At 46.3% G+C, this 13,851-nt stretch overlaps 1 protein-coding gene across 2 annotated transcripts in view; it reads right to left on the bottom strand.

Moving 5' to 3' along the window:
• The window catches only part of DMAC2 (distal membrane arm assembly component 2), a 326,013-nt gene that overhangs the window by 273,913 nt on the left and 38,249 nt on the right, over positions 1-13,851 (bottom strand). For both annotated transcript variants that reach the window (XM_069644383.1, XM_069644382.1), the window contains exon 2: positions 895-1,076. In XM_069644383.1, the coding sequence (XP_069500484.1) occupies positions 895-1,076 (182 nt within the window). The remainder of the gene's footprint in view (positions 1-894; positions 1,077-13,851) is intronic.

Below are 13,851 nucleotides of genomic sequence, written 5' to 3'. Positions count from 1 at the left end.
GATTAGGAAAAGAGGTGACGGGGGACAAAAATGTAAGGTAGCAGAAGAAAGAAGGCATTGACACTACTGCATAAAATAAAACAGGCAATATAATGTTGTGAGGAAGGCTGTGGCTTGGCGTCACTATGGAAATTCCATCATTGGTAAACAACCTTTTTAAATTGTGCAAAAAGCTATGCTGCCTCATACTCTTCACAAGATACAATCGGTACCAGCTCCCAACCCTTCCACCACACTATACCCGTCAACCTATCTTCATTTAAATTATGTCAACCTCTCCTGGACTTTTTCACCCTCCCAACAAGCAAAATGTTGAATAATGATTTAATTGAGATACATCCTAAAATAACCACATGTTACCTGTCAACGGTCAGCCACCCGTGGTGACCAGGAACTGGAGAGTCTATGCCACACCCCTCCTGCCCTGTAGAGCCCCATCCTACCAACTCTTCTTCAAGTCAATGTCATGGTGTGCAGTGAATCAGGGCACCTCAATATTGCAACATTTTGCTCAAGGGTGAGGCTTGGCATAACGAAGTATGCAGATCACCAAGTTAGAGAACATTTATAGTTAATGAATACAAGGTATTCCACTTATCTTGCTAGGGATAAGATCATATTCTGAGAATTATTAACATCAGTAAAATAATTCTGAAGGATCTGTGGCCAACATGGACTAATCTTAACAACAGTAAAGACAAATCAAGATGTAGGAGAGTTTACGGTGCTGGGCAGGTGCTAAATTTAAAGTAGATGGGAAAGCCTTCAAAGAAAATGTTTGTTGACATAGGTCTATACAGGAACAGTTTCAAAATGCAAAAGCATGAATCATTAAACTGGTCCTTCACATATTCTGTCAAATACAAATCGAAGCGCTGAGCTTCAAATACATACGCATTTTTTTTCCGCAGATTCCAGTTCTTCAGACGGATGCTCCAGTTGATGATGTTTTCCATATCATAAAAGTTAGAGTTCAGGTAGGAGAGAATTCTCTGCTTCAGCGGTTTTGGGGACGACCTGGCCGATGTGCTGGTATTCCGAGAGAAAACATCCAGAAAATGGGTGCATCTCCTTAGCTGAAGAGAATAACAGCGTTGGCATGGTTGAATAAATCAGTAACAGATCGCATTGTAACATTGAATATTTCAAGTAATGACAAACCTACGTAACGGAAACAGCTTCTATATGTACCCACTTCAGCCCCACTTGTAAGTAGTAATAACTATTTGTCACTTTGAGTTAATTTTGTTTCAAGTAAAGTTTTAATGCACATACAATTACATAACAATCAGTACGTAGGCGCCATAAGAATGACTGCCTTCAAAAGCCACTGTACAAAAGTACGTTACGACAAGCATCAAAAAAGAAATTTCAGCTTTTGCATAGTGAAAAGCATTTCTGTATTGGGGGCATTTGGGAAGAGATGAAGGGGGAAGGAATATGAAGATAAGAGAAGCAAAATGGAAGGAAAATGAAGAGAAAGCAGGTACAGGGTGAGCTGAACTGGGAAAGATGCTGACAGAATAAGGCATGCATGGGAGTAGGGGGAACAGAAGAGGTGCAGGTAGGATGAGTAGAAGCGGCACAGGCTAGAAGTATCACAGGGGATGGCACAGGAAGAGGTATCACCAAGAGGCAAACGTGACATGAATGAACAGAAGATCAACGTTGACACTGCTTAATCTGAGTAGGTGATTAAGCTAGCCAAGTCTTCCCCACATTTTGAAGTAGCAGTACTTATTTATCAAAGTATATCCATGACAGTACCAGCAGGGCAGTAAGGCCTGAAGGCAGCAGACCTCATATATAGTCGGACAGATGGGACAGGTCAATGCCAGTCACAGTCAATCAGCAAGCTGGGTAACGCCTCTATTAAAAAGCCTTCCGTTGACCTCAAAAATGTGTCTTATTCCAGACACACCATTTATACGTAAAATGTGGGACTTTGTAGCCATGAGAATATTAGAATTCTGTCCTTTGGATTACTACTCTTCAAACACAAAGATCCTCATAAGTGAAACTCAATGATTTACTCAAATACTGAATCTGTAGACTGTGGAGTTGACAGGGTGGACCCTTTTATTATGAGGAATTCATATTGATGACTGGGGGTGCGGCAAACTGAGCGTGGTTTACTTTTTATTTAGAACCGATGCAATATAACTTGCACGCGTGCAGAAAGATAACGCATCAAATCTATCAAATGTAAAAATAAAAAAGACATGTACCTTAAGATAAAAACATGAGAAATTCGTGAATCTCAATATAAATGCCTTTTTCACAATGAATCAGAACATAGTGGTGTCATGAGCACTACTCCCGAGGAGCCAGGACTGGCCCAGCGCCCCCGGAAGCAGACCCTTCTTCCACATCTCCAGACCCAGCAGACCCCTACAGGGGCCCTTTGCCATCAGGGCTGGGAGGAACTATTTCCTCTATTCAGGAACTCTTTTCTTACCTGGGTGGGGCCGGTGGAAGAACACACACCTGAAGCTCTTCTCTGCTATTTAAACCACGCCCGATGGAATATACCTGCTTCGCGTTATTCTGCATCAGCAGCAGGACGCTCACCGAGTCGGCTCCTGCATCCTGGCTCCTGACACGCCCGCCAGCACCCGGAACACCTGCAAACAGACAAGAAAAGAGAAGGCGAGCATTAGAAATTATACTTACCGGAATCCGGCCTCAGCAATCCTACCTCAGACGATCCTGCAAAGGAAAGGTACAAGATTAGCAGCGCTCTCAAACGCTCGCAGCCGCACCGCCTTGCCTTACCCATCCGTGGCCTCGCCAAACTCCACCGCGGCCACGACGCCAGCAGCATCTCGGCACCTGAAAGACAGAAAAAGACAGTCATTAGAGGTGCCCGCTCTAAAGCGGCCACGTTTCTTCCACTTACTTACGTGCCTCATCACGCGCGACAGCGGCTGTGTCGCCGGCAGCATCTCGGCACCTGTAAGCAGAAAAAGACAATCATTAGAAGTAAGCAGTCGCTTTTCTTTCACTTACCTTCCTCCACCGCGGCCACGACGCCAGCTACATCCCAGCACCTGCATAAGAGGAATACATGGTGAGCACTAACTAAGCACGGAGAACAAATACTCACCAAGAGACTTACCTGCTTTAGGTTTCTGGGCCCCGGCTCCTGTGGAGAAGACACTCATACTTACGGCTACCGCAGGAGAGACGAAAGGACACAGTGTCCGCAACTATTTCCCATCCAGTGACGTAACTGGATTCTACGCACCCCTGCACCTGAAGCAGGATGGAGAGCTCATCTTTACAATACCTAAGGTGAGAGCTCGCAGAAACCAAGTTGGGGGTCAAGAAGAGTGAGAAACGGGAGATTGGTGGGAACACATATCCACCCCAGCTGGTAATCAATCCCTTTTCTTCCACCTGCAGAAAACTTACTCTACAAGCCAGGCAATCCAAATTCGGAGGCCCCGTCCAGAGCATCTTCCGGGCCCTGCGCCTCACGATAGAAGAAACAGTAGCAGTCCAGTTCGGGTCAGCGTCTCTGTGGGAATCAGGTGAGCGTTACAGAACGCAAAGCCTACCAATAATCTCCTACCCAGGCCCTATGGAAACTTCTGATACAGATCAACTGGCCCAGCTACTGGGGGAATTAAGGGCTGACGTTCATGCTGCTCGCCAGGAGACGAACGCCCTCAGGAGAGAGTTAATAGTGTCAAAGGAACGAACTGACGACCTTGCCAGACAGTTATTACAGAGCCAAGCGGGGCAAACCCCTCTGCCCAATCCAGGGGGGAATTTTACCCCAGTTACTTCAACCAATCCCGTTCAAATCAACCTACCTGGAAATGTGCCACTGGCACCACCTGAACGTTTTGCTGGAGACCCTAAAAGATTTGCAGTGTTCATAAATCAATGCCGATTGCACTTTCTCTGCAGGCCCACGGCCTTCCCGAATGACCAGACCAAGGTAGCATTTGTACTTTCGTATCTTAGCGGCAGTGCCGCCGATTGGTCAATTCCACTGGTTACACAAGATGATCCAATCCTTCGGAATTTCCAAGCCTTCCAGACGAGTATGGAAAGACTTTTTGCAAGGCATTCCCAGGGGCAGGCCCTGGACAATGAACTCCTTTCCCTACGACAGGGCAACCAGGATCTCTTACCCTACATTGCATCCTTCAATAGGTTAGTTGTGGAAACTGGATGGCCCGAGGAGAAAAGAATCACGCTATTTCACCGAGGTCTACGCGGCAAACTCAAAGACGTCCTGGCCCAGGCCGTAAATCCACCTCAGGACTGTTCGGATTATATTGATTTGGTGGTCCAATTAGATCACAGGCTTCAAAATAGGAAGGCGGATCGATCCCGGTTTGAAACCCGAATCTTCACTAAGACTCAGAGCAACTCCAAAAGTGTCGATGGCACCGAACCTATGCAGATTGTGGTTGTAAAGGGCCCCTTAACCCAGAAAGAGCGTGACAGAAGACGGCAAATGCAACTGTGTCTCTATTGTGGGAACTCGGGACATTTCCTTCGAGATCGCCTCCGGGCCGGTAACCCATACCACTACTGAAGGGACATTACTAGGCCAGGACGGGCATCGGGAGGTAATAGTGTTCGACGTGATCAAGGCTCCGCAATTTCAAATAATTCTGGGAATCCCTTGGTTGGAAAAACACAATCCTCAGATTGATTGGCGAGCAAAGACGATAACGTTCCCAGAGTGTGCACAAACCTGCTATCTACGATCAGACATTGGCCTAGCGTCAGTAACGGCCGACAGTTTGCAATTACCGCTAGAGTATCGAGAGTTTCAAGATGTTTTCCAAAAGGAACAGGCTAGCACCTTACCGCCCCACAGGTCATACGATTGCCAGATAGATCTACTACCCGGTGCAACTCCTCCTTGCAGCAGGATCTACGCCCTTACCGAGCCCGAGAACCTTCACCTGCGACAGTACCTGGGCCAGTACTTGGCCAATGATTTTATTCGTCCATCGAAGTCCCCTGCATCCTCGGCTCTGTTCTTCTTTTTTTGGCACGGTGACCTCAGAACCTGTATAGACTACCGCGCTCTGAATCAGATAACGGTAAAAAATAGATACCCTTTACCTCTGATCCCGGAACTCCTTGACCAGGTGAAGGATGCTTGCATATATACAAAACTAGACCTACGGGGGGCTTATCACTTGGTATGGATCAAGGAAGGCGATGAATGGAAGACAGCGTTTCGCACTAAATATGGGTTATTTGAGTACCAAGTGATGCCTTTCGGACTATGTAATGCACCGGCCGCCTTCCAATATTTTATGAATGATGTCCTCAGGGAGCTCATTGACGTCTGTGTTGTCGTCTACATAGATGACATTCTTGTTTACTCCTCTTCGGAAGCAGATCACCGAAATCATGTTAGAACAGTACTTGAAAAACTTCGCCAACACAAACTATTTGTCAAACTTGAAAAATGTGTTTTCCATGCCACTGAAGTCGAATCTTTGGGTTTTATCCTGACACCCAAAGGAGTCCACATGGACTCGCGAAAGGTGGACGCTATTCTCAAATGGCCATCACCTACTTCTGTAAAAGGCGTTCAGAGCATGTTAGGCTTTGCCAATTTTTATCGCAAATTAATTCCGGAGGTTTCACGAGTGGTACAACCCATCACGGCTCTCTTAAGAAAGAATAAACGTTTTGAGTGGTCTGAAGAAGCTGAACAAGCCTTCCAAGAGCTAAAAGCCAAGTTTACTTCTGCGCCAATACTGAAGCACCCACGCCCAGATCTCCCTTATATCGTCGAAACTGACGCATCCAGCTTAGCAATGGGAGCGGTCCTCTCACAAAGAGACCCAGAGACTAACCAATTACATCCCGTGGCGTTCTGGTCTCGAAAATTCTCGGCGCCTGAGGTTAACTACGCCATCACAGACAAGGAACTGTTAGCTATTAAATCCGCCTTTAAGGCCTGGCGTCATTATCTCCTTGGGGTCAGACACACCATCACGGTGATCACCGATCATCGGAATTTACAGTATCTGAAAACCGCCAAGGCTCAATCCTCTCGACAGCTCCGCTGGGCCCTGTTCTTTGCCGAATTTGACTTTGTGATCACTTACGCCCCGGCAGCAAAAATGGCAAAGCAGATGCTCTTTCCCGGATTGGAATGGGAGACACCATTGTCAACCCAGAGCCTGTACCAATAATTCCTGAACAAAGGATCTTGGGCCTGATTTCTTCACAATCCATCGAGAACATTGAGGCAAAAGTTAAACAATTTCTGAACCCAACAGACTTGCAGAACTGGCTACAAAAAGGAATGGATTTCACTTTAAACAATGACTTGCCTTATTTCCGAGGACGATTATTCCTACCACACGCCGATTTGCAAAGGCAAGTAATCTCCTGCTATCACGATTCATTGATAGAGGGCCACCCCGGCATTGCCAAAACAGAAGAGAAAGTGAGAAGACAATTCTGGTGGACTTCGTGGAGAAAAGACATAAAAGAATTTGTGATGTCCTGTGGTGTGTGCGCTCAAAACAAGGGTCAAAAGAAAAGACCGGCTGGTCTTCTCCAACCATTAGACATTCCACCATCTCCCTGGCACACCCTTTCTATGCATTTTATCACAGACTTACCCTCCTGCTCCGGGTACAACACTATTCTCGTTATTGTGGATTTGTTTTCCAAGATGGCCCACTTCATTCCGTTAAAAGGCTTACCCTCAGCTTCGGTACTAGCCAGAGAATTCCTTGAAAACATTGTCCGGTTACACGGATTCCCATCGGTACTAATCCCAGATAGAGGAAGCCAGTTTATTTCCCATTTTTGGCATAGTTGCTGTCAATTGGCTCAAATCGATGTAAGACTCTCAACCAGCCATCACCCCCAGACCGATGGTCAAACTGAAAGAACTAACCAGACTCTCGAACAATATTTACGATGCATGCTACAACAGTCAGAGAGCAACTGGAAGGACATCCTTTGGATAGCTGATTATGCATACAATAATTCCGTTCACTCTGGAACCGGGCAAAGCCCCTTCTACACTTTGTATGGAATTCATCCTCGAACTTCCAACCTCGATCCACCTCAAGATCTTGGAACACCCGCCGTGGATCAGTTACACACTGCTATTACCAAAGCCTTCAAAGAAGCTGCTGCACATTTACAACAAGCTAAAGAAAGGTACAAGAGAGGAGCAGATCAACACCGAAGCGAGGCCCCTCAATACCAGATTGGGGACCAGGTCTGGTTGTCCAAACACTTATCACTCAAAGGACCTCGCACTTTTAATCCCAAATATCTGGGGCCATATCCAGTTACGGCCATAATAAACCCAGTGGCCGTTAAACTAGGATTGCCAGCTCATTTGCGAATACATCCTGTTTTTCACGTATCGCTTTTGAAACCCATGCAATCTGGAACCAGACTAACCAAACCTCCAGAACCAATTCAAGTGAATGGAGAACCTGAATTCGAGATTAAAAACATTTTGGACTCTAAGATCATCAGATCAAAGCTGTTCTACCTGATTGACTGGAAGGGTTACGGGCCTCAAGAGAGGTCATGGGAACCCTATGACCACGTCCATGCTCCTCGTCTAATCAAGAAATCTCACCGAACCTTTCCAGTTAAACCAAAACCCCCGGGGAAGACAATTTTGGGAGGGGCCTTGAGGGGGGTGGGGGGGGGGGTGCTGTCATGAGCACTACTCCCGAGGAGCCAGGACTGGCCCAGCGCCCCCGGAAGCAGACCCTTCTTCCACATCTCCGGACCCAGCAGACCCCTACAGGGGCCCTTTGGCGCCAGGCTCATAAATGACTTCAGTCCCGGCGCCATAGGCGCCGGGCTCATATTGATAAACTGTGTAATAATGCTTGGGTGGACTTACCTGAGGCAGACCATGCTGCATACTTACCCAGAACAATCCAGTCTGGCTGAAGTCCCCAGCCATCAGGGCTGGGAGGAACTATTTCCTCTATTCAGGAACTCTTTTCTTACCTGGGTGGGGCCGGTGGAAGAACACACACCTGAAGCACTTCTCTGCTATTTAAACCACGCCCGATGGAATACACGTGCTTCGCGTTATTCTGCATCAGCAGCAGGACGCTTACCGAGTCGGCTCCTGCATCCTGGCTCCTGACACGCCCGCCAGCACCCGGAACACCTGCAAACAGACAAGAAAAGAGAAGGCGAGCATTAGAAATTATACTTACCGGAATCCGGCCTCAGCAATCCTACCTCCGACGATCCTGCAAAGGAAAGGTACAAGATTAGCAGCGCTCTCAAACGCTTGCAGCCGCGCCGCCTTGCCTTACCCATCCGTGGCCTCGCCGAACTCCACCGCGGCTACGACGCCGGCAGCATCTCGGCACCTGAAAGACAGAAAAAGACAGTCATTAGAGGTGCCCGCTTTAAAGCAGCCACGTTTCTTCCACTTACTTACGTGCCTCATCACGCGCGACAGCAGCTGTGTCGGCCGGCAGCATCTTGGCACCTGTAAGCAGAAAAAGACAATCATTAGAAGTAAGCAGTCGCTTTTCTTTCACTTAACTTCCTCCACCGCGGCCACGACGCCAGCTACATCCCAGCACCTGCATAAGAGGAATACATGGTGAGCACTAACTAAGCACGGAGAACAAATACTCACCAAGAGACTTACCTGCTTTAGGTTTCTGGGCCCCGGCTCCTGTGGAGAAAAGACACTCATACTTACGGCTACCGCAGGAGAGACGAAAGGACACAGTGTCCGCAACTATTTCCCATCCAGTGACGTAACTGGATTCTACGCACCCCTGCACCTGAAGCAGGATGGAGAGCTCATCTTTACAATACCTAAGGTGAGAGCTCGCAGAAACCAAGTTGGGGGTCAAGAAGAGTGAGAAACGGGAGATTGGTGGGAACACATATCCACCCCAGCTGGTAATCAATCCCTTTTCTTCCACCTGCAGAAAACTTACTCTACAAGCCAGGCAATCCAAATTCGGAGGCCCCGTCCAGAGCATCTTCCGGGCCCTGCGCCTCACGATAGAAGTAACGGTAGCAGTCCAGTTCGGGTCAGCGTCTCTGTGGGAATCAGGTGAGCGTTACAAGTGGTTAGGGCTCTCTTTCAAAATGCACTTGACTTGTAAAGAGGTTTTCAGTCAACAGAAGGCAGGTAAAATGAGTAAACTCAACCTTTGCAGTCAGCATCTGCAGAAATAGCCTTGAGTTTATGGTCCGATATGTCTCGGAGATAGTACATATAATCTCCTGATGTTTGAGGACCTGACCAGAAGAGTTGCGGTCAGTAGGAAAACAAGGATAAGCTAAATTCCTAAAGCTATTTAGGAGTTTCAATCGTGCAATAAAGTGGGAGACTTGTAGATTGGAAAGTTGCAAGGGAACAAATGTTATCTTGCCCTTTGTATTTAAATTATATATCTCTATCTCGCGCCAAAACCACAGGCATCAAGGCGCCACAAACAAAAACATACGAACAAAAAATACAACATAAACATACCCCCTATAGATCAACATAACAATAAACAAAGAGAACCAAACAGAAATCAAGTCTGTTATTCAGTCAAAGACTCCTAAAACCGCACTACTTAGGAGCAGAGTCAGCTACCAACTTGAAGTCCGATGAAGCTCTGCAAAGGTCATTAGAGGAGGACAAATAGGATGGTAAATTGCTTTTGTCGCGCCCCACCAGTATACAACCCCTATCCTTTTGGGTGCACCACTGGTCGATCTTAATCCTTCCGATAATCTTAAGGTCAGACACTCTTACAACATCCAGCCCAGTTTCCTGACACAGCCATGCAAGCACCTTATTCCACAGGGCATCTCTGGATTCGAAACCTGCCATGGTCTACACATTGGTAATGACAACATTTCTATGTTTCATTATATTCTTCCTCACAAAGTCATCGGCAATTGGAGGCATAGAGGTTTTACCAACATGCAGCCATCTAAGGAAATAGTGTTTAGGGTTGGGAACATACTGTTGGGAAACAATGTACAGAGGTCCAAGTCAATTCTGCTGAGTGAGCCCGCGAGGTTGACCTAGGTATTGGTGCTTGCTGTCCCCTCAAGATGAACGAGTTAGATGGTATAGCTTGCAAATTAGACAAGTCTTTCCGACGTTCCATAGAATCACCATTTAAAGGCTGTATCGTAGTTCTTAGCTCAAAATTCATCCCTCAAATGGAGATTAAAACCTTGCGGGGCAAAAAACTCACATTGGGTCGTTTGGGATCTCTGAGATATTGCATTTTGAGTGTCGTCCTTTTACTGAATAGTAGGATGATCCCATTGACATGGTTTATCAACTTTTTCTGCCCAAGAATGTACACCAACGTTATCTACCACATCCATCCATGTAAAGAAGTGAGAGAGATTGTTCCATAGATTCAGTTCCCCAATTATAAACATTTTGCAGGACTTCTATGAGCCAGTTGGTATGGTTGCTCATCTCTTTGTTGTAACATCTCTATGGAGAACTGCAAAGAAGACTCAGCAGTAGCTAACTGAATATTATCCAAGGTCAATTTTCCATGGATTAATCCAACACTATTAGCCGCAGAAACATCTAAAGTGTGTAAAGGTGACATTGAAACATCGAGCCCTTGGTCACGATTTTCCAGGATAGTATTCTTGGGAGGGGCACCCCAGCTCTCCAGTATGAGCTGACAACTCAGCAGATAGTTTCACATTGATTTATGGTGAGACTGGCATCATCAAGAGAATCAGATCTTGTGTTTAGTAATCTCTGCCGTCTTCAGGCACTCAAGGCCAATACATCTGTTAAACAAGTGTTCTTATATAGGGGGAGTTGCATCTAAAGTCGCCGGTAATATGTGCATTTTCCTAGCTTTAGCTCTGTTGGTAATCATATTAAGCAAGACTAAGAGACAGAAACAATTTGTCCAACTACGCAACTGCACTGCCCACCAAATATTCACCCAGCAATTATGGCATGTAACAAGGCAGCAATCCCACAACACTACTAGCACCTGGGGGCAAGTACTTAGAAAAGCTTATAAACAGGGCCTGATATCACCGCCCTAAAGCCTCAAAGAGTACCCTCTGTCTCTCATTCATCGCGTCTCACCACACGACCAAATCTAGTCAAAGGAGACCATTGCGATACAGCCTCAGGAACCAGGCAGCCTCTTTTTCACGTGTGCTCTCTTACTCTTGTTCTTCTCGTGCTTCAAAGGCTTCAGAGCAGAGCCACAGAATGCGGGCCACTACGACTCTCTCCACACACAAGGAACACCAGTATAGAAACACTAGAGGAAGGGATCATACACTGTCAAGCCACGCTGCGCTGCAGCCACTTCCGACGGAACGGTATAGATGTCTATTGGGGATTACCACCACACATCTTTAGAGGGGGTTAGTCATTTGTTCAATTAAGTGTTGTTCCAGGTCATCAGAGGTTTTATGTAGCCGCATAAACTTGGAAGGTTTTTAGAGACAACAGGAGTCTCTGGAATGGAGATCGTAATCTATGGTTCAAGGGAAATCCCATTTAGGCAGACCTTCCATTTGCTAAAATACGTCAGCGAGACCATGTGCAATCATACTTAAATTTTAATGTTTTAGGCAAGTTATTGCTAGCAATGAATTATGTTTTCAATACTAATGTTTAAACAATACACCAATGTCAGGACCTACCACACCAATCCCAAGAAGATGTGCGTTTTGCATATGATCTGAAGATAATAATGAAGATAAGCCTGACCACTGAAAATGGAAGAATTGGGGAAAGATGGGATTTCTTTAACAAGATTTTGTCTAATCATATTTGGTGGGTGGAGAGTAATAAATGTATCTGGGAGTGTTTCAAATTGTTGCAAAAAGTATATAAACTGCCAAGTGATGTTGTATTGTTGAGACTTGGGTTAGTTTGTTCCTGCAACACCATTGAACGGTTCCCCGGAGCTTTTGTACAATAAACTTGCTTCATGTACAACCGTGTGCTCGGTTCTTAAGTGGTGGGCCTGTTTTGGGTTAAGCCGATTAAAAGTCGACCACCACATTTGGCGAGCCAAGGTAGGAGCCTAGGCGTTCTGAAACATTGAGGGGGTCTTCTATCCACACCTCTCAGCTATGGCACCTCACGACGGGGATGAAGCCTTCCGTGCATGGTGAAAAAGAGGTCTGCGGAAGCCATATTGGTCAAAGGTCCGTCTGCTCCCCTGAGACGTGGTGCCACAGCTTAGTTGTGCGGACTGATTTCACGAAGCACACATCGGAGCACCTTTGGTTCACAGGAGTACACGGTTGGGGGTGTAAAGCAAGAGTGGTAATGGGGGTAGAAAAGGGGTTGTTTCCTTGACTTAAGGGGTTTTGTTTGGAATTTTCTTTTGGGCGTAAGGGTAGACTTGGAATGTGGGTGTGAGATTAGTTGAGGTTGCAGGGTTTAGAAAAGTGGATGTTTTTTGATAGAGTGATTGCACCGTTTGTGCTACAAGTCCTTTGTTTATATTTTTTACTTTGTAATTTTAGGAGTTATGAGGGGGTATCTTACCCCGCACGCCCAGTGTGAAGCTTGTCTGATACCACTTAGCTTGCGTGTCTGGTTGGCTGGAGCCCTCACTTGAAGGTGGGGTGGTAGCTTAGGGTAAGTCTAACCGTAGATACCTTGCTGAAGTAGGTTTTGCCATTCTTTTGTATTTGCAGTGCGGGCAGAACCCCTCACCTTGATTTTTCTCGTAGTCGAAGTAGTAAAGGGAAACTTCCTGTAGTCAGGAAAAGACGGTTTTGTAGTAGAGAAGGCCGTACTTGTGGTAAAGAGAGCGAGAGCAGCAGTGCTGTAGTGGAAAGCATTGCGCCCCATCCTATACTCGAATGGTGAGGATATCTCGGAAATATTGGCTGGCAAGTGTTTTTGATAAGATGTCATCTTCTGTGTACGAGTCAGAAGTAGAATTAGAGTAAACCGTGAAGGGAGTTATAGGCAAGTACAGTGAATGAATGTGAAGAACGACTAAGGAATTGGGAAAAGGTAAAATGGGTGCTCTTGGGTGAAATAGACGGGTTAGGAGATGTAGCAGCTGGAGTAGACCATGAAGGAGGAGAGGAATGGGATGTCAAGCAAGGAGAGCAGGTTGTAGGCACCCTACCTCCTGCTCCAGTAGCAGCGATAGAAAACACAGCATGAAACCAACAGACACGCCAGGGTACTCGCATGGCTGTAGTAAGTAATAGGGGAGATATGGAGTAAGCCCCAGTAAAAACATGTATAACTCAGTTTCCCTTGCTCCAGAAGGGTCTGGGAAGGCCGTATTATGTATCATTGTCACACCTGGATCAGAATAATTTGATGAAGACACTTCCTTCGCTCACTGCAGGGCCAGGGAAGTGGTTTTATGCATTAGAGAAACAGACTGCTGGCGTCATTTTGGGTATAAGGGACATGAAATGTTATTTGCGGCGCTAATGGGGGAGCGGTCAGACTAACTTTGGAAGAGACTGGGGTATCCAAGAGTTCAGTTGGATGATGATCCTGCCACACACACAGTTAATTCAGGAAATGTGGAGGGCAGAAATGGGAGAAGCAATGGACAAAAATGTGGCAATTTTTGCCACATGCTGAAGAAGGGACTTTTGAAAGAAGTAGGGATGGAGGCCAAGAGTTGGCCAGAAATTCAGGCACACATTGTGCATTTCTGCAAGAGAAGACAGGAAAAAGAGGAAGTATGTAGAGCAGGCACAAAAATCAGAGGCTAAGGTCTTTCAAAAGAAATCGGCAAAGATTTGTTTAGACGGGGAAGTAATTACAATTTCTATGGAGGGACAGCAGGAGCAACCGGGACAACAAGGACTCAGTGAACTGGGTATGACGCAGGGTTGGGTGGACAGTTATGTTCCCGGTCCAAG

This window comes from Ambystoma mexicanum, chromosome 2p (genome assembly GCF_040938575.1).
Source record: "Ambystoma mexicanum isolate Mex_15411 chromosome 2p, UKY_AmexF1_1, whole genome shotgun sequence".
NCBI lineage: Eukaryota > Metazoa > Chordata > Amphibia > Caudata > Ambystomatidae > Ambystoma > Ambystoma mexicanum.
The sequence above is the reverse complement of the archived record's forward strand: the minus strand, read 5'-3'. Positions and strand labels throughout refer to the sequence as shown.